The 23,121-nt window shown below is 38.3% G+C and overlaps 1 protein-coding gene across 4 annotated transcripts in view; it reads right to left on the bottom strand.

The window, feature by feature from the left end:
• LOC135208425 (vacuolar protein sorting-associated protein 53 homolog) overlaps window positions 1-23,121 on the bottom strand; it is a 308,005-nt gene that overhangs the window by 114,670 nt on the left and 170,214 nt on the right. For 3 of the 4 annotated variants that reach the window (XM_064240578.1, XM_064240579.1, XM_064240575.1), the window contains 3 exons: window positions 18,603-18,745; window positions 17,000-17,120; window positions 8,752-8,808 (listed from right to left, as the gene is read on the bottom strand). In XM_064240578.1, the coding sequence (XP_064096648.1) occupies window positions 8,752-8,808; window positions 17,000-17,120; window positions 18,603-18,745 (321 nt within the window). The remainder of the gene's footprint in view (window positions 1-8,751; window positions 8,809-16,999; window positions 17,121-18,602; window positions 18,746-23,121) is intronic. The other variant, XM_064240576.1, reaches the window with a different exon arrangement.

Here is a 23,121-nt window from a genome sequence, read left to right as displayed (position 1 = left end):
CGTCCTGCGTCCACAACAAGCGGTTCCACGTCCTGACGTTTGCATCCTGCTTCTACAGAAACCATCTTCTTCTTCCTGCGTCCTGCGTCCTGAAACACTACCCGATCGTCCGTCCTCATAGAGCCAGTGCGTCCTAAATCCTCGGCGAGCAAAAACTTGTCTTCCGTCTTCTTGGAAGACTTCACGGGAAGGAAATCGTCCTTACGCCTCAAAGACCCTTGCAAAGGCGCATCCCATGAATTAACGAGAACTGCTAGCTTAGACTGCATTTCCCTTAAGAAATCCTTAGTACTATCTTCCTGACGGGCAGCAGCCGAAGGAGGAGGATGACGAGAAGGACTGTGATGTAAAGGAGACCGATCTTGAACTCTACCCGAAGGAGAGAGAAGAGGGGAAGACAAGCAAGAGGAGAGTCTCTTGCCGAAATCCAGGAACGTAACGCCCATACTGAGTCCTCTTTCGAATGAACGATCTTCTTCCTCTTGATCGGAACTGCGTCCCCGTCTTCCAAGGAGGACAAAACCTCCGCACTACTCCAAGCCTCACGATCTTGAGAACGTCTATCCTGAGCGGTCGATGTCCTGAAAGTCCTCTTGAGGGGGCGAGACACTACCGAATACCGACGTTCCCGCTCTGATGTCGAACCATCCGAGGACGCACACTTCCCAGTTACGCCTTTTCTGTGGCGAACTGCAACAGCCTGGGATCTTACAACAGGACTGTTCGAAGGGACGCCTGACCGCGACAAAACCTCTCTCGCCTCCCTTCGACTGTCGACATGCCTTCTCCCTTGGGTCTGGGAGCTTGACAGAGGTCTAGGTCTAGGAGCACGAGAGAGACGATCAGATGCCCCCTCCACTACACTTTCACTCACATCAAAAGCACTGACTTTATCTGTAAGGCGCTGTATCTGATCACCCATGGACGCAAGGGCAGCGAACACTTTAACAATCTGAGTATTGTTCGCCTCCTCCGATACAGCAGCGGGCGCAGGAGATACCTGGGGAGAAGGTACTACCATCTCTACATTAGAAGGAGCTGGAGAGGAAACACATTCACTCCTTTTACTAGAAGTATTCGACCTCTCACTACGAGAAACAGATCTCCTCACTCGATCTTTCTCTAACCTTTCAACATATTTCATAAATATCTTCCACTCCTTCTCTGACAAATTCTCACACTCAACACACCTACTCTCCCAAGTACACACATTCTCTCTACATTTCTTGCAAATAGTGTGAGGGTCGACCGAAGCCTTCGGCAACCTTACCTTGCACCCCTCTTTCACACAAACTCTAAACATACTACCAGTGTCTGACATATCTAAAGAACAATCCAAAACGAATGTCAAGCTAACGTTTCCAAGTACAATACCAAAAATCCATGAAAAGTCAGCAACGAGAATGAAAATCCTGGCAGGGAACCACCAACAATGTTGCCGGTTCGGCTGGCAGAGAAAATCTGGCTCAAGTGGGAATGGTTCCTGGCGCTAGCTCCACGGTAACGGGGTGGTGGTTGCCTGAACTACTAATAGGTTACTAGCGTTTGCCGTGAGATTTGAAAATTTCTGCCAGGTGGAACAGAGAATATAGCTATATATATACCTGCCAGGTAAGTGTCATACATTAAAATAAAATTTAGCATACATGATTAACAAAATCATTCGTCATTGCGGTGATACACAGCTAACTTGAGGTAGAGGGAGGGAGTGATTATTTTTTTGTGGAATAAATGAATGAATGATTTTAAGTTATCGTGTGTCGCGGTATTGTTGAGAAGAGAAAACAGTTAAATCTTTACCATAATATGTATGTAAAAGCAGTACCAATTCACATAAAAAATATAAATATTTCGCAATAAATTTAACAATGATAAAACATGAAAACAAATGTATATAGCAAATAGAAGAAAAAAAGCTTGCTCGAGTCAGTGTTCAGTGCACTGAGAGAGAGAGAGAGAGAGAGAGAGAGAGAGAGAGAGAGAGAGAGAGAGAGAGAGAGAGAGAGAGAGAGAGAGAGAGAGAATGGCTCTGCTTCGCTTCCCACTGACTTAGCTGATCTGGGTTGATTATTCACACATTTCTTTCACTTACACTACACTATTTTCTCAAAGCACTTTTACTTTTCTTACGGTAAAATACCAATCTGGTGACAAATGCTTGTTACGATATTTTACTACTGTACAAGTAACTCTACTCTGTGATAAACAAACTGGCGCCGCTTTCAGCTTCTGCATGCCTTCGATTGTTTGTTGAAATGGCTTCCTTGTGAAAAGTTATTTTATCTCTCTTTCCTTTTCTTGCATTCTTGACTTATTACTTATTTGTTTGCAAAACCCTCATGTTTGTTTTAAAACTCTGCCGTCTGCCAACAGTAAGTTGATAAATTGTGGCATAATTAATCTCTTTCGTGCACATAAGATCAAAGAGTAAACATGCCGATTAGTCACTCTCTCTCTGTCACAATCGAACACACACACTATCGATTCCTTCGATTGTCTTTGTACCTAATATGTGAATAAAATTGATTTTATCAATCTTTGCATACTGCAACCAATTCGGTTTGCTTAAAGGGTTCCCATCTCTCCTCCCTCCATCCCCCAGCCAGCCGGCGCCATTTTTACCAAATAGTGCATAAAAAAATAAAAATTGAGAAAATTTTACTTCATATAACGTAATGTTTCATTACTTTACACTCTTAATTTAACTTTTGAACACATTAATAATAGAAAAAATGTGAAAAGGGGGACTTTTTGGGTTGGCTAGAACCAATTATCCTGATTACCTTTATTTCTTAAGGGGATATTTGTTTCATATTTCGAACAAATCGTACTTCGAACAGCCTTCAGGAACAGATTAAGTTTGAAGTACGAGGTACTACTGTATTATGATTACTATCTTTTATGCAACCTCAGCTATACGTGGGATAAGTGCCATTTATTAATTTTTTTATCATGTCTCAAGTATCTAGATTGTGTATGTTACTGTTTGTATTTTGTATATTCTATGTATATGGGCCTGAGCTGAAATAAAGGATACTATTATTATTATTATTACAGGCAGTCCCCGGCTTACGACGGGTTCGGCTTACGACATTCCGAGGTTACAACACTTCTCAATTATATTCATTAGAAATTATTTCCAGGTTTATGACACATGTTCCAGGGTTACGTCGCTAGCGACGCCCATCCAACGGAAGAAATATGACTCCAAAAATGCAAAATAATCAATATTTGATGGTTTTTTGATGAAAAATGCAACAAAGATGCAATTTACATAGTTTTAATACAGCCAAAGTATTAAAAGTAAGGTTTTCTTACGATTTTTGACGATTTTCCGGCTTACATGATTTTCAGGTTACGACGCGTCTCAAGAACAAAACCCCTGTCGTAAGCCGGGGACTTCCTATTATCATAATAGTCTTGAATGGTGGTACACTCCTCTGTGTACCCCCAACCAAACTTTCAGTAAAGAAAGGGTTAAATATTCCCTGAGATGTTGGAGAACTTTTCTACATTTGTGTCTCTCTTCCTTAGGATAAGAGTGAAAAACAGGAACTGAGGCTCAACAAGAAGAACATATTGTCATATACTTGGAGGCACTACAGTAACCTTGGCATTCTTAGGGAAAAATAACAATGTCGAAAATTGTATTTTTCCTAACTATACAAACCTGAGGTCCTTTAACAATAGGAAGGTACTTAGCAGCAGCTGAACTGGTCGTAAGCTTCGAACAAGGGGGTTCGGCAGTTGGCGGTCAGCCCGACTGCGAGGAGAGGAGTCACTTTGCTTTAGGCCCAGGAAACGCAGAGTGAGGGGTGGCATGAGGTGGGACTATGTGTTAAGGACCTCAGGTTTGTATACAGTGGGGCCCCCGTATTTGTGTTCTCTGGATTCGCGGACTCACACATTCGCAGATTTCTCTCGGGAACGTTTCCCCGCATTATTCGCGGAAAATTCGCACATTCGCAGTATTTCTCTATGGGAAATATCCACAAATTCCTGGTTTTTTTTATCAATTTCATCATAAAATGCACTTTTTGTGATAAAACTATTAAAAAAAACCATGTATGAAAAATTTTAATGGTTTTTCTTGAGTTTTAACTAACAAAATAGGCTGTTTTTAACATTTTTATAGGGGTTCCAAACATTTGCGGGTTCTAAGTACTCACGGGGGGTCTGGTACGCATCCCCCGCGAATACGGGGGACCACTGAAGTTAGGAAAAATACAATTTTCGACAAATTGTTATTTGTTCCGATACGTATACAAACCCTCGGTCCTTTAACAATAGGAAGACTCACTTATTGGTGGGTGGAATCTGAGTCTTATGAACAGACTGGTGTTCGTCCTACATTGGTTCCCTCCCTGGTCGTAAGAGCAAAGGGAGGGATCCTAGCCTCTGCCCAGCTGATCGGGGTGTGCACCGCAGGATCAGTGGTCAGACTTCTGGACCAAATTTATAAAAGGGAGGCAAGTGTACCTCTTATAAATAGCAAAAACACAAGAACTAGTTCCTACTTCAAGAGCCAAAATGAAGTCATGGGTTTGAATCTTGTTGGCTTCCACCCCCTTCCCCCCTTGTTGAGGAGTGGTGGATAATTACTAATGCCTGCTAAAGCTTAAAATTTATTGGCAGTATGGCAAAGGAAGTCCTGTCTTGCACTTTCCTGAAGAGCGTCCTTTTGATGAGTGCCTTTGCAAGAATCCTACTGAACGTTGCCGAGAGTCCTGACGTGCAGGACGTCAAGCTTTTACATAACCCGTAACTGCCTTATCGCAAAGTCTTGACTGCGGTAGAGCAAACGAGATCTTCCCTTGAGCTTTCCTTAACTCCATCCACCTTTGCGAAAAGCAATATAATATTGACAGAGACCTCTTGAATTCACGAAACCCGAGGTCTTGCTGGGTTTCGAAGACGAAGTTGTCTGTTCACTTTAAGCTTCCTCCGAAGCACTGCTTACTTCACATTCTTTGCATGTGAGGTATAAGGTATCACCGAAGGTAGAGGTAAAAATTCTTGAGGCCCAAATCGTAAACAAGAGCTTGAAGAGTTCAACAGAAACGTTCAGCCAGGCGACACACCTGGCGTGCGCTGGCGCGCGCGCTCAGCGTCCACTGGCGAGCAGCGAGCACGCTCGGCGTCCACTGGCGCGCGCTCGGCGTCCACTGGTGCGCGCTTGTCGTGCACCCGCGCGCGCCTGGCGTCCATCCGAGCGTCCCGTCCAAGCCGAGCATCAAAAGAAGCATGCAGAAAAGCGTCACGCTCCTGACAGGCGTCAAAACAAGCGAGAGAAACTGCCTTCAGGGAAGAGCGAGATACATCTCGGAGAGAAATCCGACTGCACGAAGCAGTCTCAGGAGAAGGGTTGATCGTGTGAGAATACGAGGGACGAGGGAAGGGAACGCCTTCTTATTCTCATAGTAACAAAGCTCGGACGTCCGCTCTCAAAAGCGTCCTGCTACTAAGACTTCTTTTTCATATTTCTCGGTGGAAAGACGTACACGTGATCAGGCGACATTCGCCTTCTTACTTCTCACTGAAACGCATAACGAGAGAGAGAGGACATGAAGCGTCCTCTTCTATAAAGCTTCTATTTAGAGGGCGTGAGTCCTTCCGAAAGCTCCAACCCCTGCGCGGGGAGGACGCTTCGGAGGACGAGAAGCAATCCTTCAGGATTCGTGCATGTGCACGCACTTTGGCAGTCTGGGGATTTTCATCAGAAACTGCCGAAGGCGGCACGCCAGATCGGTGGGGGTTCCTCGTAACCCTCCTTCGGCTTTCGGACATCCGGCTCTCCCCGGGTCCTGGGAGTCAAGCAGAGGTCCCGGCCTAGAGGCGAAATAAGGCCGATCTGACGCACCCTCCACTACACAAGGGGCACTGTCACTGCACTTAGCCACTTCACTATTGCTCTCTAAAGCAAGCACTTTCGATTCTAAGTTATGAATCGAAAGAGTATTAGAGAAAGGGCAATAACCTCTACAGACACTGTTTAGGGCCCGAAGGCAACATTACAGGGTTAGGAGTAACAATTACAGAAGTAGCACTCTTCACAACAATGAAGGAGAGCGATCACCTCTCGCAGACATATTCATAACCCGTAGGCCATACTACAGGGTTAGGCAAAATAAAGTCTACAGGAAGGTTAGCAGGTTCACTACCCTGACTTCTGTTTACTGATTAATTGCGTACATACGAATCATACGTTTTCCTTACGGAATCAGACATGTTTACTGATTAATTGCGTACATACGACTCATACGTCTTCCTTACGGAATTAGACAAAGTCTCACACTCCTTACATGACAAATCTCAACAAAGAAGCAAGACCCATACCCCTCGTGCATACCAAGTGCGGATCTACCGAAGCTTTCGGTAGCCACACCCTATCTTTGCAGACAACACCCTCTGAAACTAGCCTAACTAGATTCAGATATCTTATGCAAAAATGAATCAAATTCAAATCAATTTAAGATAGCATATGCCTAGCCACAAATCCAAGTAAATAAATTAAAAGACAATTAGGATACTTAGGGCAATGAAGTTTACAAAATCTAAGACGGAGGTACTGGAAACAGGTGTTTCCAGCACCGGCGACAGAAAAATTATGAATAGAAAATGGGAATGGTTCCTGATACCCGCCTCCCAGCGGCGGGAATGGGTACTAACCACCTGGCCGACCACTGCGTGTGCCGGAAGTTTTTTAAATTCTGTCGGACTTCAGAAAATACAGCTATATATATATCTGACAGGTAAGTTTCATGAACAAAATGCAAAATAATCAATATTTGAAGGTTTTTTTTTATGCAAAATACAATAAGAATGCAGTTTACATAGTTTTGAATGCATTCAAAGCATTAAAAGTAAGGTTTTCTTAGGATTTTAGGTGATGTTCCGGCTTACGACGATTTTCGATTTTTTTTTTTTTTTTTTTTTTTTTTTTGGGTTACAGCACGTCTCAAGAACAGAACCCCCGTCGTAACCCGGGGACTGCCTGTATTAACATGTTAAATTATTGACTCCCCTGGAAAAGGAGGAATTAACATGTTAACCCCACCTAAAAGGGGATGGGGACAAGATAAGGAAACACCACTCCACGAATCAAGAATCCAGTTGGGCGGAGAACCAAGATCTACACCGCCTAAGGAGGTGGTGCCGAATTCGAACCGAGGGTGGCTCAAGTGTAGATTGACAGAAGAAACCAGAGAGGACTGGCAGCCGTCGTTGAGTAAAGAAGCAGAAATATCGCCAGAGTCCAACCATAGATTTATAAGTTTTGTAGCATTACTTCTAACTCTAATTCTTTGCACAGTAAAGAAAGAAACTGTCGTTCGTCTCATTCAAACTTCTCCGAGAGACTAAGAATACAAAGATTACTAATCCAGAGGTGTTTCCTTACCTTGTCTCCATCCCCTTTTAGGTGGGGTTAGCATGTTAATTCTTCCTTTTCCAGGCAGAGTTGGTTGGTCTTGGGTTAGGTTATATCTTGAGACTTTTATATTAGGACTGAAATTCTTGTCTTTATAAACATCTTAGTGTTGAAATAAGCAGGTAATTCCATAAGCCACAATTTAATTTAGCGAGGGAGTTCATGGGAAATGAGAGTCGGAGCCTGTGACAAACTTTACTCTCTCTACCATGGCGTCTAGCCTATTAATAATAACAATCTCTCTGTAGTGGATTCTTGTACGTTTAAAATGAAAGTTGCCTCCTATAATTAATAACATTATATTTTAGCTTTTACTAGGATCTCAATAGATTGATAAGTGTTTAAATTTATTGCAATACTGTTGCAGTGGCGAAACGCTATTAAGCGAACAACAATAATAATTACTAATTCTGCAAAAACACTTTGCGGAATTAAACATCGTTCTGGTACGAATGCAATGTTTACATTATTACACTACTCTATCAGGAAGGTAGTAATGCAATGTTTACATTACTATGCTTAGTATTAACTCAGCAACATTTTACTTTGTTGTGTTACTCATTGTAAAGATGATTTAATCAAAAGATTGCTACTGGAACGTACGTATTATTAAACGATGTCTAGTCAGAAACAAGTGTAAACATCGGTCTGACAAACCAATGTTTACACATTGAAGTCCGACACTCAGAGTAGTTGACCAATTAACTGCAATTTTGCTGTAAATGTGGACTAATGATGTACAACTTCAGTAAAAAACCAACAAAACAAGGAAAAAGCTCATCCTGAAACTTTCGGCTGAAGCTATTCCATTTTCGGTTTGTATACCGAAATCTGGTACATAACAGGCAAAAAATTAATAACTCCTGCCGACACCAGATGTTTACACCTAGCATCGTAGAAACAGAATGAGCTAATTTGCTGTGTCGTTCCTAACCTTCTCGCTAGGGGGCGAGACTGGTGTCACCTACACACTTATCCGTGTCACTACTGCAAAATTTTAATCTGTAATGCTGCAAATAACAGAAACTAAAGCTATGTAATTACTAGGTAAGTGGTATAATTAAAATCAGTATTTACATAATCTTCTTAGCAAACCATCATCTACAACAAGAAAAAAACCATGCAATCTGGTTGTACATTCTCTAAGTTCAGAAACCTAATGAGAAATTTCTCTACTGACCCCATCTCACAAGTGGAATAAAAATAAATCCCATGGGAAATGAAGGAAATGTGAAATGAATAAAGGTCATGCAAAACAATAAAAAATGCACTTAATAAAAACATCTGGCAACTTCCCAAAGATAATAAATTCTCATACATACATATGATTCATGAGGTATGCAGCAATGAAGACCCTGCGTAAGCTTTTTTCTTTCTTCCTTTAAAGAGATTAAGAAGTGTGCAACAATTTTAAAGAACACGCAATGTTGTACGGGGCACACATTCAGAAGTAACAAACACTGGCTACACCATGATATACATGGTTAAATTGCCTTTTATACAACATTAGGTTCTAAAATATTTCCAAAACTGTGAATATATGTGAATATGGTGGATTACCAAGATATGTGTACAAAGGATGGATAATACATAACTAAAATATTGGAAAATAAAATAAGGATGGACAATACATAACTAAAATATTGGAAAATAAAATAACTTTAAAACACATAAAAGTTGTTCATGTTATGGTCATTACATATTTAATCTGCTGCTGACAGATGACATGCAACACTGAAGCTGCTCAACACCTAAGGGACACTTGCAGTAGTTTGACAGAATGAAGGCGAGCAATCACTGCACTTACAGCAGCTTTTCTGTTAGTAGAAGGGACTAAATTATGCTAGAGATAATCAAATGTAACTTATTGCTGAAATTATCTGATTTGTAAGACAAAGCAGATCACAATATCTTCTAAATTACTTGCACCAGTTCTTGTTAGTCTTTCTGCCTGAAAAGTTTAATAAATAGGCAAAAACTTACAGTACTAAATTAATACTTAGAACCACATCAAAATAAAAGCTATTCTCTCTTAGTAGACAAGCACTGATAATTTAATATCTGGCTTTAAAATACCATATATTTCCACGTACAAGACGACCTTTACATAAGACAAGGCCAAAAATCATGGCAAATTTTCATGAATTTATCTCATATATGTAGTATAGGATAACTTTTAAATTACAAATCGAAATATTTTTTGGAGAAGTGATTATTTGCAAAAATTATACAGTACAACTATATTAATAATAATGATGACTTGTTTTTGCTTGTTGTATCCAATAACAATATTACTATTATCATATAGTTACTGTATTACTGAATATAAACATCGTCATGTACATCATTTGCATTTGATATTGTTTACATTCTCAAAATCTAGGCTGATTTGAGTATTATCGATATCTTCATTGCCATTATTTGTTAGGAGAGATATAATTCGGAGATACCTTTTATCTTAACGAAGTTTGGTTGAAAACATGCACATATTAGTACTTCATTGTATAAGCACTGAGTAGGTGTGATTTCTCCAGTTCCAAACATCACTGCCGCCTTGCCGTTATTCGTTTTATTCACCCTAAATATTGTGCTAGAGACTTCGAATTTGTTTCAAAATGAAGATAAATGACTGAATATTACTAGACTGTAAAAGTTTTAGCTTACAATTGCGTTTTTCGACCATTTCGGTAGAGTCAAAGTTGACCAAACGTGTTTTTTTTCTATTTATCGTGATTTATATGCAAATATTTTGAAAATGAGAAAAGCTACAACCTTCAATTATTTTAAATTGTATTCTACATGAAATTGCACATATTTTCATATATAAAACTTTATGTAACAGCAAATTTAAAATGATGCAAACATTACGACAATCGGACGAAAAAATTTCGGATTTTTTTCAAAAGAGATACCACGTGGAAGTAAGGAAAAAAAAAGTTTTTTTTTTTCACAAATTCACCATAAATCAAAATATGTATTGTGCTAGAGACTTCCTGTTTGTTGCAAAATGAAGGTAAATGATTTAATATTACTAGAATATAAGAGTTTTAGCTTACAATTGCATTTTTTAACCATTTCGGTAGAGTCAAAATTGACCGAAGGTTGAAATTTTGCACTTATCGTTATTTATATAAAAATATTTCAAAACTGATAAAAGCTACAACCATGGGTAGTTTTTAGTTGTATTGTGCATGAAATTGCACACATTTCCACATATAAAACTTTATGTAACGGCTAATTCAAAATGGTGCAAACATTACGACAATCGCACGAAAAAATTTATGATTTTTTCGGAAGAGTTATTGCGTGGACATAAGGAAAAAAGTTTTTTTCATAAATTCACCATAAATCGAAATATTGTGCTAAAGACTTCCAATTTGTTGCAAAATGAAGGTAAATGATTTAATATTACTAGAATATAAGAGTTTTAGCTTACAATTGCGTTTTCGACCATTTCGGTAGAGTCAAAGTTGACCGAAGGTTGAAATTTTGCACTTATCATTATTTATATGAAAATATTTCAAAACTGATAAAAGTTACAATCATGAGTATTTTTTTTTTGTGTATTATACATGAAATTGCGCACCTTTTCATATATAATACTCTATGTAACGGCTAATTTAAAATGGTGCAAAAATTATGTCAGTGACGAAATAATTTCTGAGATGGATCACCGATACTTTTTAGTGCGATAAGAAAGAAATTTGCGCTTGCGTGCCTGCGTAACGATTGTAAACAAAACAACGCCTTGATCCGTGAGCTCCCAGCATCCCCCAAGGCACGTGATTAAAAAGTTTTTGCCTGGTAGGCCTATAAGTATTTTTCCGCGAATTTAAAAAAAAAACTTTTTTTATCGACGTACCATACGTCCAATCGGCACCCGACAGACAATTTATGTCGACGTTTAATACGTCCAATTGGCGTTAAAGGGTTAAAATACCTTATTTTTTTAATGAATATTTTTGACAACAGCTGTAAAACTGATTCGCTGCTAAGCGATTGGGCCATTAACCGCGGGCCGCCTGTATTACTTTATAAGAACAAAATGATGGTGCGCGATTTGCATTCTAGGTTTGTTTACAGTCTCAGCTGATCGTGTTTTACCGATATCAGCACTGTCTTTAGTTGCTGAATGGAACTTAATTCAGAGATACATACACTCCTTTCATAAATGATCAAAGTTTGGTTTAACAAAGCCGAGTCTATATGTTTTTCATACAGAGGGTCGCTGTAAAGGGAAACCATTGCTTTGCTTACATTTTGTTGCCATTCTCAAACAACTGCTAATAATACTACAATAATGAACGATAATAATTGTACACAACCATCGTTCATATGCCTGAATTGTTCGAAAGTTACAATTTTAAATTACAAACAGCTTTGTGTTCTGCCTCACTTGATGTTCGCTGCATTTATCATAAAAGCATGGAGGGAACATAAAAATATAGTGTCGTAAAATAATTTTAAAAACGCCATGAATAGTACCGAAGATGATTTGTATATCGACGATGAAGCTGAAGTCGACTCGCCAGAACCAGACTGGAATCCAATCCCTAAGATGGTGGTACACTCGACAAGAAAAGTGAAGATACAGTTTTCATTAGCTTTCGTTCATTGAATTTCCCATTTGTTTTTACTGAGATGACATAATATCGCTAAAATTACTCAAGAATATGAAAATACACTGCAAATTATATCATATATGTAAGTTAAAACTGCAAAACAAAACCGTTCAGATACTTAAAAACACAATATATGTCCGAAGTAATTGGAATTTCTCAGATGGATTTGTTCATAGAGATTTGGTAAATAGAATGTGAATTTCTGATAGTAGTACTATGTATTAAGACGACAATATTTACTCGTTTTCGTTCTTGAATGGGGATATTATTGCATCATCGTAAGTGGTAAATGCAATATTTCAGTTTCTACAAACTCTTGTTTGCATTCCAAAGCGATTAAAGTTAGCCGACGTCAATGGCAGTCAATGTTGCGACAGCTAAGGTAGGCTGAGCAAATCTAGTTGCATCCGTAAGAGCGTTTTCCATGATGTGAGGAGGAGCCCTAGAACTTCGAGCGGGAAAGCGGAAGTCACTGGATACTGGCTTACGTAAAGGATTTCACACTTTGATTACTTTAACATTGACGTGGATCGAATGCTAGTTGCTGTTTACAAAGCTACTGTCTTTAATCACAAATCTTTATCAAGGTTAAAGTAGTATGTCAGCTCAAAGATTTTCTGGCTATATGCTCCCATTACAAAGCAGTTCGTAGTAGCTTACATCCCTACACAACTGCATTTTTTTTGCCACGAGGCTGAAAGATCTCCCAACACAACGGCATTTTCTGCACAATAATTGCCTGTGCAATACATATTGAGTCATTTGTGGTAATAAATATTTTTACGTAACAGCTTTTTTCGTGAATGATTTGTGGATGAAACCCGATTTTCAAAAGTACAGACTATATCAAGAATGTTACGGCAACTGTCGAATGAAATAAAGATTAGGATATGAATTTCTTAGAGAATTAACTTTATCTAGCATAGTGCAGCACGATCTTGGCAGTCTCATCACCCTCTTTCCCAGGTATCTGTGCACTGAGTCACCGCTCTTTCTTCTGCCTTTCCCCAGTCACAAGTCCGTTACCAATACTATAATATTCTCTCTCTCTCTCTCCTCTCTCTCTCTCTCTCCTCCCTCTCTCTTCTTCTTCCCTCCTCTCTCTCTCTCTCTCTCTCTCTCTCTCTCTCTCTCTCTCTCTCTCTCTCTCTCTCTCTCTCTCTCTCTACTCCAAAAATGTACTTTAAAAATATATATTACCACTCAATCTCCCAAAGAAAATATAATGAAATTAAGTTATAAATAGGCCTAAGCTTTCACGTAAGCAGATTTTGCTCTCTCTCTCTCTCTCTCTCTCTCTCTCTCTCTCTCTCTCTCTCTCTCTCTCTCTCTCTCTCTCTCTCTCTCCACTTTTAAAACACATTTGAAAAAATATTATCCCTCAAATCTCTCAAAGTAAATATAATGAATTAAGTATCTCTATAGATAGGCATATGCTTGTGCTCTCTCTCTCTTCTCTCTCTCGTCTCTCTCTCTCTCTCCTTCTCTCTTCTCCCCCTCTCTCTCTCTCTCTCGCTCTCTCTCCCTCTCTCTCTCCTCTCCTCTCTCCTCCTCTCTCTCTCCTTCTCTCTCTCCTCCACTTTTGAAACATTTGAAAAAATATTATCACTTAATCTCTCCAAGTAAATATAATGAATTGAGTATCTCTATCAATAGGCCTATGCTTGTGCGCTCTCTCTCTCTATCGTCATAATATTTCATTCTTTACTGTATGTTCCTCACAATTCCCACAAGTACTGCCCAAATTTTAAAACACTTTCTCTCATTGTTTAAGATCTGTCTTCAATTACGTATGAATTTTACGTCAGTTTAGTGTCAAACATTGCTTATAAATAAGGTTTCACAGTAGGTTTTAAAAAAGGATGATTGATGTTCTACCCTGAACTGATGTTACCATACCAACATTAACGAATATTATAGAGACTGTTTCTACATTCAAGTATAAATGATTATAGGACCTCTACAGAATCTTTATGGTGTAAAGTTAATGGAAATCTAGAAAGCAATGATTTTGAAGCTCTGCCCCCCTTTCTAGAGTGGCCATATATTGAACAATATATGTCCGAAGATTTTAAAAAACTGTATCTTAACTTTCCTTCCAGAGTGTACATGTGATCAATCAATAATGAAAAATGAATACTATTATGTTATCATAAATGTTATTACTACTGTAATTACACTTTGAAATTTCTTAAAGGTTACAGAAAGATAAAGGTTGCTGTCAGCGCAACCGTAAATCGATGTTTACATTTTCTCACCTGGGATTGCATAAATTATTCCTCAAATGGGCTATTTGATATGAAGATATGCCAATGTATTACATAAAGGGTATTTTTATTTCTATGCATAAATATGATACAAAGGCAGCTTTTGAAACTACCCTCTACATTATCAAAAGATGTTTTTTTCATGTTCGTTCTTGTCCACTGCTGCCTGCCACTCTTCCAAAAATTTAGCGATCGATGTGTCAATTTTATAAATGTTCATGCTTTTATGTTTAAAATATGCATGAAAATGTATTACGTATAGGGTGTTTTTATTTTTGTATATAAATATGATACAAATTACGGCAGCTTTTGTAAGTGCCTTCCGCATATATCAGAGGATATTTATTCATATTGGTTCTTGTCCGCCGCTGTTCTGAAAAATGCATTACAAAGACTTCACGTGGTTATATTTTATCAAATTGGGAGCTAATTATAACTCATTTTGTTAATGAAACATCAGCTTTTTGTTATAAGTCTTCATGCTTTTATGTTTAAAATGTGTATGAAAAATAATATGATAAAGTGGCAGTACACATGTCCATTTGAAGTCTTTGTAACAGCCCTTCACATGACGAAGACAATAGGTTGCTCAGTCGTACCCGAATAATAATATTTTAATTTATATCATTGAATCATGTTTTTATAACAAATTATATTTACAACTGTTGCATAAATGGATTTTAAAATACAAAACTCACATATACATTCGATTTTCTAACACTGCAATTTGTTTTTCCATGGGATAGAAGTAAAAAATATAACTGCAACTCTGTTGATTTTTTGCTTTGTTACGCGAGCAAAATCTAAGGTGCGACCTTACAAGCTCGAGATGCCACTGCTACGTACATGGCATAGTGACGAAAATTAAAATAAGCACAGAAGAATAAGTAAATATGCATCTTTTCCATAAATCTTTTAAAAGTTATACATTACGTACTTCACTGTATCCAATAATACTGTATGTATTCTCATATTATTGTATTACAAAATACTACGGTATATCTAAGTCAGTATTCCGCGAAGCGGTCAATGTTTTGGTTTGGAAATCAGCTGATGGCGAATACGAGTTTGTTCGCCCCATTTAATGCAATTCTGAGCAAATTTTCTTGCTTTTAGTTAGCATAAACTAATATCTAGATACTTGACTTATATGAGACAAGGTTATTTTTCCTTATAAGATGTGTTTTTAGGAGGAAATATTACTTGAATATGTCTGGTTGTGATTGTGAACTATTTTTTTTTTTTTCATTAAACAGATTACCTTGGCGGCATGTTTACTGAGTAAAACAATACAATTTTCCTTTATATCATCGTAATACGAACTTTACGTTATTTATCTTTTAAAGGCGTGAAACCAACAGTAAAATGTGTTCTTTCAAGCACAGTAGTTTTGATTAAAATGATTTTATCAGTTTCATCTATGGTTGTATATGACGGCATACGTGTACTGGAGTTTTATCCTTGTTGCCAATGCACAATAAGTCATTAGCAGCTTGACCAGTTTTCTCAGCTTCAGCTATAACTAGGTTTAAATTTAACAGTATATTTCCCGACTGATCTTTGATCTATATTGATCTTTGATCCATAGTGAATAAAGTTACTACATTAAGATATCTCAGTCCTATTCCACATAACGTCATTTATAACAACTACGGTAATAGTGTACTATAGTACGATGGTTGAAATACAAGCCAAACGGATGTTGTTATCCAATTTGGTTGTACCTAGAAAATAAAAGTTGTTTCTCGTTCAGTTGTTCATGGCTGTATACATTTAGGCAACGAGTATAACATTAAAATCATACTTTCATCATTCTCTTTTGCTGTTTTTGAACTTATGTAACTAGAAGATGGGATAAAGTTAGGCTATTGTAATTTGGTCTCTCATAAAATTGGATTATCATAAGACGAATCATCGTAACTTGAACACTACAGCTACCTGTGCACTGTATAAAACCTTAGTATATCTTTACATACTCTAGACACCCAAAGGATTAAAGCTAGGCTTTTTTTCACTTTACAGTATTTATACTAATACACTATAATGTACTGTACAGTACTAATGTACAGTAAATTCTATAGTACTATACGGCATAAATATAATTTTAGTTATTGCGCCATTGCAGGATTTTGGCACTGTTAACTGGTCTAGTGTTCTGAAAGGTGTGCAGCGGCTGTAGGCTTTAAAATCGCTTAGCGTCGAAAATTGCTTAGCGTCTGCAGCCAGGAACGGAACCCCTGCCGCTAACCGAGGGCGGCCTGTAATACATATGGTAAAATGGTTTTATTACCTTCATTGTCACTTTATTTCATATAGTTAATCTTTATGTATATTGGTGGTTAGGCTATAGCACGGAGGCCGAGGCTAACCTACAGATACATATCTTAGAATTCAAGGTTTGATCTTTAGTATTGCAGTATAAGATGATCCTTTTAGGGGGGAAATTTTAGGATTTAAAGGTCGTCTTATACGCGGAAATAAACGGTATACTTATTCTGGAAACTCCAGATTAGCCACAAATAAAAAATAATCAATAAGGCAGTTTTTTGTACAATACAGTTGTGTCCATTCTGACACAATTTTGGTACCTGAAATGAACTTTTCATTAGATTTTTTTTATTTCAATAAAACTTTATAGTACACCATGAACAGACATTTTTAAAAAATTGCAGTTCTTTTACCTGTCTGGCCAAGTCTGCAACTTGGGGGATATGTCTATATCGGTTTAAATGTTCCAATACATTCATGACACCTTGAAGAAGACTTGCTATTTCCCCATATTCACGCCGTACTTTTAGGGCTCTGCGAAGATATACAAATATACACAGTGAGCATAGACAATAACCAGTTTGGTACTGTAATTGGAAAAGTGCCATTACAAGTTTACAAATGTAATTGAAAGGAAATGCAATAATAGAAAATTTGTCATAACAAAACTACACACACAGTTTCACATCTGCAGTATAATACTACCACAGTATCTTGATAGGCAAATCTAGAATTTTCCTTTTCATGAGCTATTCTCTTGACAATAATATCCCAGTAATTTTTCATTTATAATCATGTACGCACAGTATGTGTAAAGACTATCAGAGGTACAATTACAATAAGTACATAAAAACAATTAAAAATGTGCTAGAAAAAGATATGTATATTAAAGATTTCCTATGAAAATTCCTGATGTTTACACACAATAAAATATTGAAAAAGCATAAGATAAGACAGGTGCAGAGTCACAGAATCAGAAACACTGATACTGCTAAGAGAAAAATCACTTTAAAACAAGAATAAAAAAGCTTGACCTTTCACTAAAGCAGTAAGCTCTAGATTGACCAAGAAAAAGGAGGGAAGGATAGAATCAAAGAAGAGCTTGAAAAATATGCATAATCAGCCAGCAGGTGCAGTAATTGTGGTTCTCCCATGTGTTAGCATCTTCTGTCAGGTGTACCTTAAGTTCTCACTAACATATCCAACCAGCTCAGGGAGATCAGTGAAGAGAGACATGTGACACAATGGTCTGTGTCTAATAGCAAAAATGTAAAGAGTAGTACTCAAGTCCTACAGGAGAGTGACTAAAATTAACATGGAAATATTTCTACTGCAAATTGACTGTTATGCAATCTTGTGGACATATCATTGGTGGATCAGGTACCCGACAATCCTTGGGAGAAGATACAGCAAAAGACAATGAGATTAAGGGACAAAGTTGGATGTGTTGAAGTTACAAGACACCAAAGAGGTTGATATTTTTGTTTTGCTACAAGACAACATAAGGATTTTTCTCAAAGTAGAATTTCTTCTTCACTTTAAAAAAGTAAAGCAATGAGGACCAGACTTTTAGAATGCATCCAATGATTTGATGATAAGTGAAAATTGCAGATAACTGGATTTTGGTGCAGATAACCTGTTAATGGCGCCTCTGTTAGATAAGTATTGGTGCCAATACTCTATTATTAGCACTGATAGCTGGAAATTGGCGCATTTTGGTGCCTCAGCTGATTTTCAGCGCTAAACAAGCGCCACAAAACCGGATTGCCAATACCTGGGGACTACCTGTATATAGATTTCATAAGGGATGGTTTTTATCCTGATATGACTGGCAGGGTGGGAAAGTGAAGAGATGGGCATGAGGTACACGGAGGACATGGGTTTGAAATTATAAATGAAGATGGGGATTATATAATGGAGAAGGCTCAGAGTTTCAAATAGGCATGTATGAACACATCGTTTCAGAAAAACTAAATACATAGGTAGTTTTTTGCAATTCCTGCAAACATTACTTACTCTAATTTTTGTACTCCCTCCACTAGCATCTGTAGGTGATTCAGTGTTGTAATAGAGGTAGTAAGATTTCTTTTTGCTGTATCCAGTTGCTTGATGTCTCTGGTTATTTCTTTCACTCTCTGTTCTGATTCCCCAGCTCTTTCCTGTGTGAAAAAGAAAAGATTTCAGCAAAGGGCCTCTTTTCAAGCTTCCCTAATGTGTTCAACTAATACATTGTATTAGAAAACATCTATAATCTTTACTTCATCAAAGGTCATATCATACTACATCTCAGTGCTATAATAAGTAGTATTTGATAAATAATATTAAAAATACAAATAATTTTTATTTCATATAAACGAACCTCTTGTTACTTCTGTCTTTACAAGCAATCTATAAGAGTTGTGTTGAACTCAATTTCCCATTTGAATGAAAAATGAAGCAATTTTCTGACTCGGGTAAGACTTCTTTTCACCTGTTTAAGTTCCCTAGCTTACCAAAACATTACATTCCTTGAAGACTTAGTCTTCTCAAGATGCTTTTGGCCGGGGGGAGGGGGGGGGGGGGGGGGGGGGGGGGGGGGGGGGGGGGGGGGGGGGGGGGGGAAGTGAGTGAGAGGAAAGCACCCTTCGTAAAATAAGAGTTTTATATTTTAAATTTTGAGCCTACCCACTGGACAATCCTTTTATTACCTGATAAACTTTATGCTGAAATTAACTTGAATTACCTGAAGATTATTAAAGCAGTTATTGTGCGAACACTAGAATTTATAATAATACCACCAGAAACAAATCGTGTACAACAGAAGTAGATTGTGCTTTTTAAGCAAGAAATATGTTTTGCGCTCTATGTAATCTACAAACCAACTAACATACTGCTCACTAGCATCACTGTGCCCTCATGGGAAATAAGAAATATAAGATGATGATGAAGCTAATCAATCACCAACGTACACATAACTTCTGATTCTAATGGGAATGTTTCCAGGAACACAGCATTCTTTTGAGATAGTGATCTCTTCACCATTTGTCTTCTAACAGTATTTTGTAAAAGCCTCCAGTTCATACTTGTTACAGGACATTAAGATCTGACAATTCCAGGCCAGTTAGAATATAGGAACTGCAGCCTGCATAGTCTGACTAGGACCAGCTTTTTTTTATTTTCATTCATACTAGATGGCAAAGGCAAGAGTTTAGAGATACAAACTGGAACTCGGTCCATATTTTTGTCCAAGATACAAGTGGAATTCCGAGATACAAGTGCTTCAGGAGGCTGCCACTAGTTGGCGCACGGGTCCAGCATAAGCACAACCAGCATCTCGTTCATTCTCACGTGTTACCTGCAGAATCAAGTAGAATCTTGTGTGTTGTACTCATTCTTGCATCATTCTTACATTTTTTACTTAATTTTTTTTGTGTGCCATCATGGGGTTGAAGAAAGTGAGTGTAAAGGACAGTGGTGAGAAGAAGAGAATGTTGATAGAAGTAAAGCAAGAAATAATAGAAAAACATGAGCGTGGTGTATGAGTGATTGAACTGGCAAGGCTGCAGTACCTCTACAATTTGTGCCATCCATAAACAAAAGGATGCCATCAAAAGTGCAACACAAGTGATAGGAACTACAATTCTGTCCCAATTAAAGACAAATATCCATGAAGAAATGGAGAAGCTTCTGCTGGTGTGGGTGAAAGAGAGAGAGCTGGCAGGAGATACAGTGACAGAGTCTGTAATATGCAAAAAGGCACGCATTATTTACGGCGGCTTGAAGAAGAAAGTACCATCAACTTCAAAAGAGGCAGCAGAAGATAATTTTAAGGGCGCCCGCCGGCTAATGCCATTTTTTAAGGACAGGACTTTGACATTCATACCACTTAATAAGGTGACTTGGGACATCTCCAAACCGGATATGATTTTCGCCTCTGCCTTCGGTTTTGTGATGCAAGGGCAATTTATCCTGAAAATAACCTTTTTTCAAATTCTATCTCCTCCCTTGATATTTAATATCAAGACCTGGGATTACTACCATATGCTATAGTAGATCTCCAATCAAATAGTAATGAGTTTTTTTCTAAAAGTCATTTTTTTGCTAATATGAATTTTTTCATTATGGTTAAAAAAAAACCTATAAATCAGGAAAAAAAAAATGAAACAAAAACTGGAAAAAAGGGCTTCATTTGATTGTTCTATAATGTCTTTCTAAGTTATATACCAAATTTCAATGCTATAAGCTTTAAAACTAAGTGAGAAGATAGAATTTGAAGGTCAATAAGTATAGTTTTGAGATACGGGCATTCAAAGTTTTCCTTTGTATTTTTATAAAGACAATGTTAATAAATAATGATTATTATAAATGTATATTTATTTTTTGGGTATTAATAAACCAAAGCTATGTTATTTATCATAGTTTAATTAAAAATGAAGATCCCTTTGCTCATATATTGTAGCCTGGGGCACTGCGTCAGGCAAGATGGGTCACTCCTTCCTACGCAACTCTCTCTCTCTCCTTCACTAACTTGGCTTATTACAGCGAATTTTCTTCGTCTGTATGTTAGTGAGATGTTTTCCTTGTCTTTTCCTCATTGGCATGATGAAATTCTTGGCGAAACAAAGATAAACATACGTAAAAGCAAGCAAATGTCAGAGGTGAAACTTGAACGTGTACATTACATGAGGTTTCTACGCGCACTGAAAGGTGGTAAGCTGACTCCCTTACCTCCTGCAACTCATGGAATCTCTACAGATGCCATTGCTCACAATTTCTTTGACAATAATTATCAAAATTTATAATAACAGAAGAAATATTGTATTTTCTTGTAAGGATCAATGTTTTTGGCTTATTGAGTTATGTTTACTAATTACCCTGTAACTACGAAAGTAAGAGGAATTTTGACTAAATATTTTGTATACGTATTCTCCATTGCCATATGAAGCTCCATGAATTTTTTCATTACTTTAAATTTTTTGCCCTATACCCTATATATAAGGGTACCGGCTGGCCCCCTTAAGGCAAGTCATGGCTGCTTTGATAATTTCAAGAAGAGAACTGGCATCCACTCGGTGATGAGGCATGGTGAAGCTGTGAGTGCTGACATTAAGGCAGTTGAGGAGTATATCGCACGTTTTGCTGTGCTTATTGCGAAGGAAGGCTACATCCCCCTACAAGTGTCAACTGTGACGAAACCGGTTGTTTTGGAAGAAAATGCCATGGAGAACTTACATCACTGCAGAGGAGAAGAAGATGCCAGGCCATTAACCCATGAAGGACCGTCTGACCCTTGCACTGTGTGCAAATGCTAGCAGTGACTGTAAAGTAAAGCCACTGCTAGAGTATCATTTCGATAATCCTTGAGCCTTTAAGACGCACAGAGTCTTGGCCACAAATTCTGGGATAAACTTGAAGGCCCCAGACCCCTAACCCGTGGTACTTTTCATATCATAACTTTGGCCATGAAGCTCCCACACTCTTTTCGAAGAAGCCAAGGCCAAAAGGAAAACTGTCTTGAGCGCCAAATCTCTGTATGATGATCGACGCAAGGAGCTCGAGTGAAACCTCTCAGGACAAGCGAAACATCCTATACTGGAGGCTTGAGTTCCCTTGGAGAACAGGTCTGTTCGAAACCCGAACAGCAAAGAGATCTCCCAGGACGAAGATGTCCAAGCCTCTCAGAAGTAACACTAATTCAACGCTGCTCTGTAGCCCTTGATAGCAGAAACAGAAAGGCCTTTCTCATTCCTGATTAAGACCAAAAAATCTGCTATAATCTGAACGGGTTTTGAGTGGAGAGAAACCCCATCGATGACACCAATCACAGTAGACTGCCCATTTCCCCTAGTAAACTGCTGAAGAGGACTTCCTGAGGTAACTGGACATATGTCCTGCTGTCCCCTGAGAAAAACCTCTCCCTCATAGGAGATACTTGATAGTCTCCATCTCTGAAGAGACAGGGATTCTACCAGCTGGTGAAACCTTTTGAGGCTGGCAAAGAAGCTGCCGCCACAGGGGAATCTCTCTTGGAAACGCTGACAGAAGGAACAGAAGGTCTTGAACCCATTCTGCTTGCAGCCACAGAAGAGCTACCAAAGTCATCAGAGATTTCGAGAACTCATTACCCTGTTCAGAACTTGACGTATAAGGCAAAACAGAGGGAAGGTGTACACCTCAAGGTTGTCTCAAGGGTGTTGGAAGGCATCCTCTGCTAGAGCAAGAGGATCAGGGACCACCGAACAGTAAACTTTCAGTCTTCTGTTGAAGTGAGTAGAAAAGAGGTCTAGCATAGGCCTCCCCCAAACCTGCAAAAGCCTGTCCACCACAACCTGATGCAGAGACCACTCTGTGCCCAGGATTTGGTTCCAACAACTCAGCCTGTCGGTGACCACATTCCTCTTGCCTGGAATGTACCTGGCCGAGAGCTTCGCTGAGATGTCAATCGCCCACTGGTGTAACTCGACTGTCAATGAATGAAGGTGACAAGACACCAGACCCACTAACTTCTCCTGAAACTATCTCAGACCCAGAAAAGCTGCCTTCAGCTCCAAAACAT

This window comes from Macrobrachium nipponense, chromosome 35 (assembly GCF_015104395.2).
Source record: "Macrobrachium nipponense isolate FS-2020 chromosome 35, ASM1510439v2, whole genome shotgun sequence".
Taxonomy (NCBI): domain Eukaryota; kingdom Metazoa; phylum Arthropoda; class Malacostraca; order Decapoda; family Palaemonidae; genus Macrobrachium; species Macrobrachium nipponense.
The sequence above is the reverse complement of the archived record's forward strand: the minus strand, read 5'-3'. Positions and strand labels throughout refer to the sequence as shown.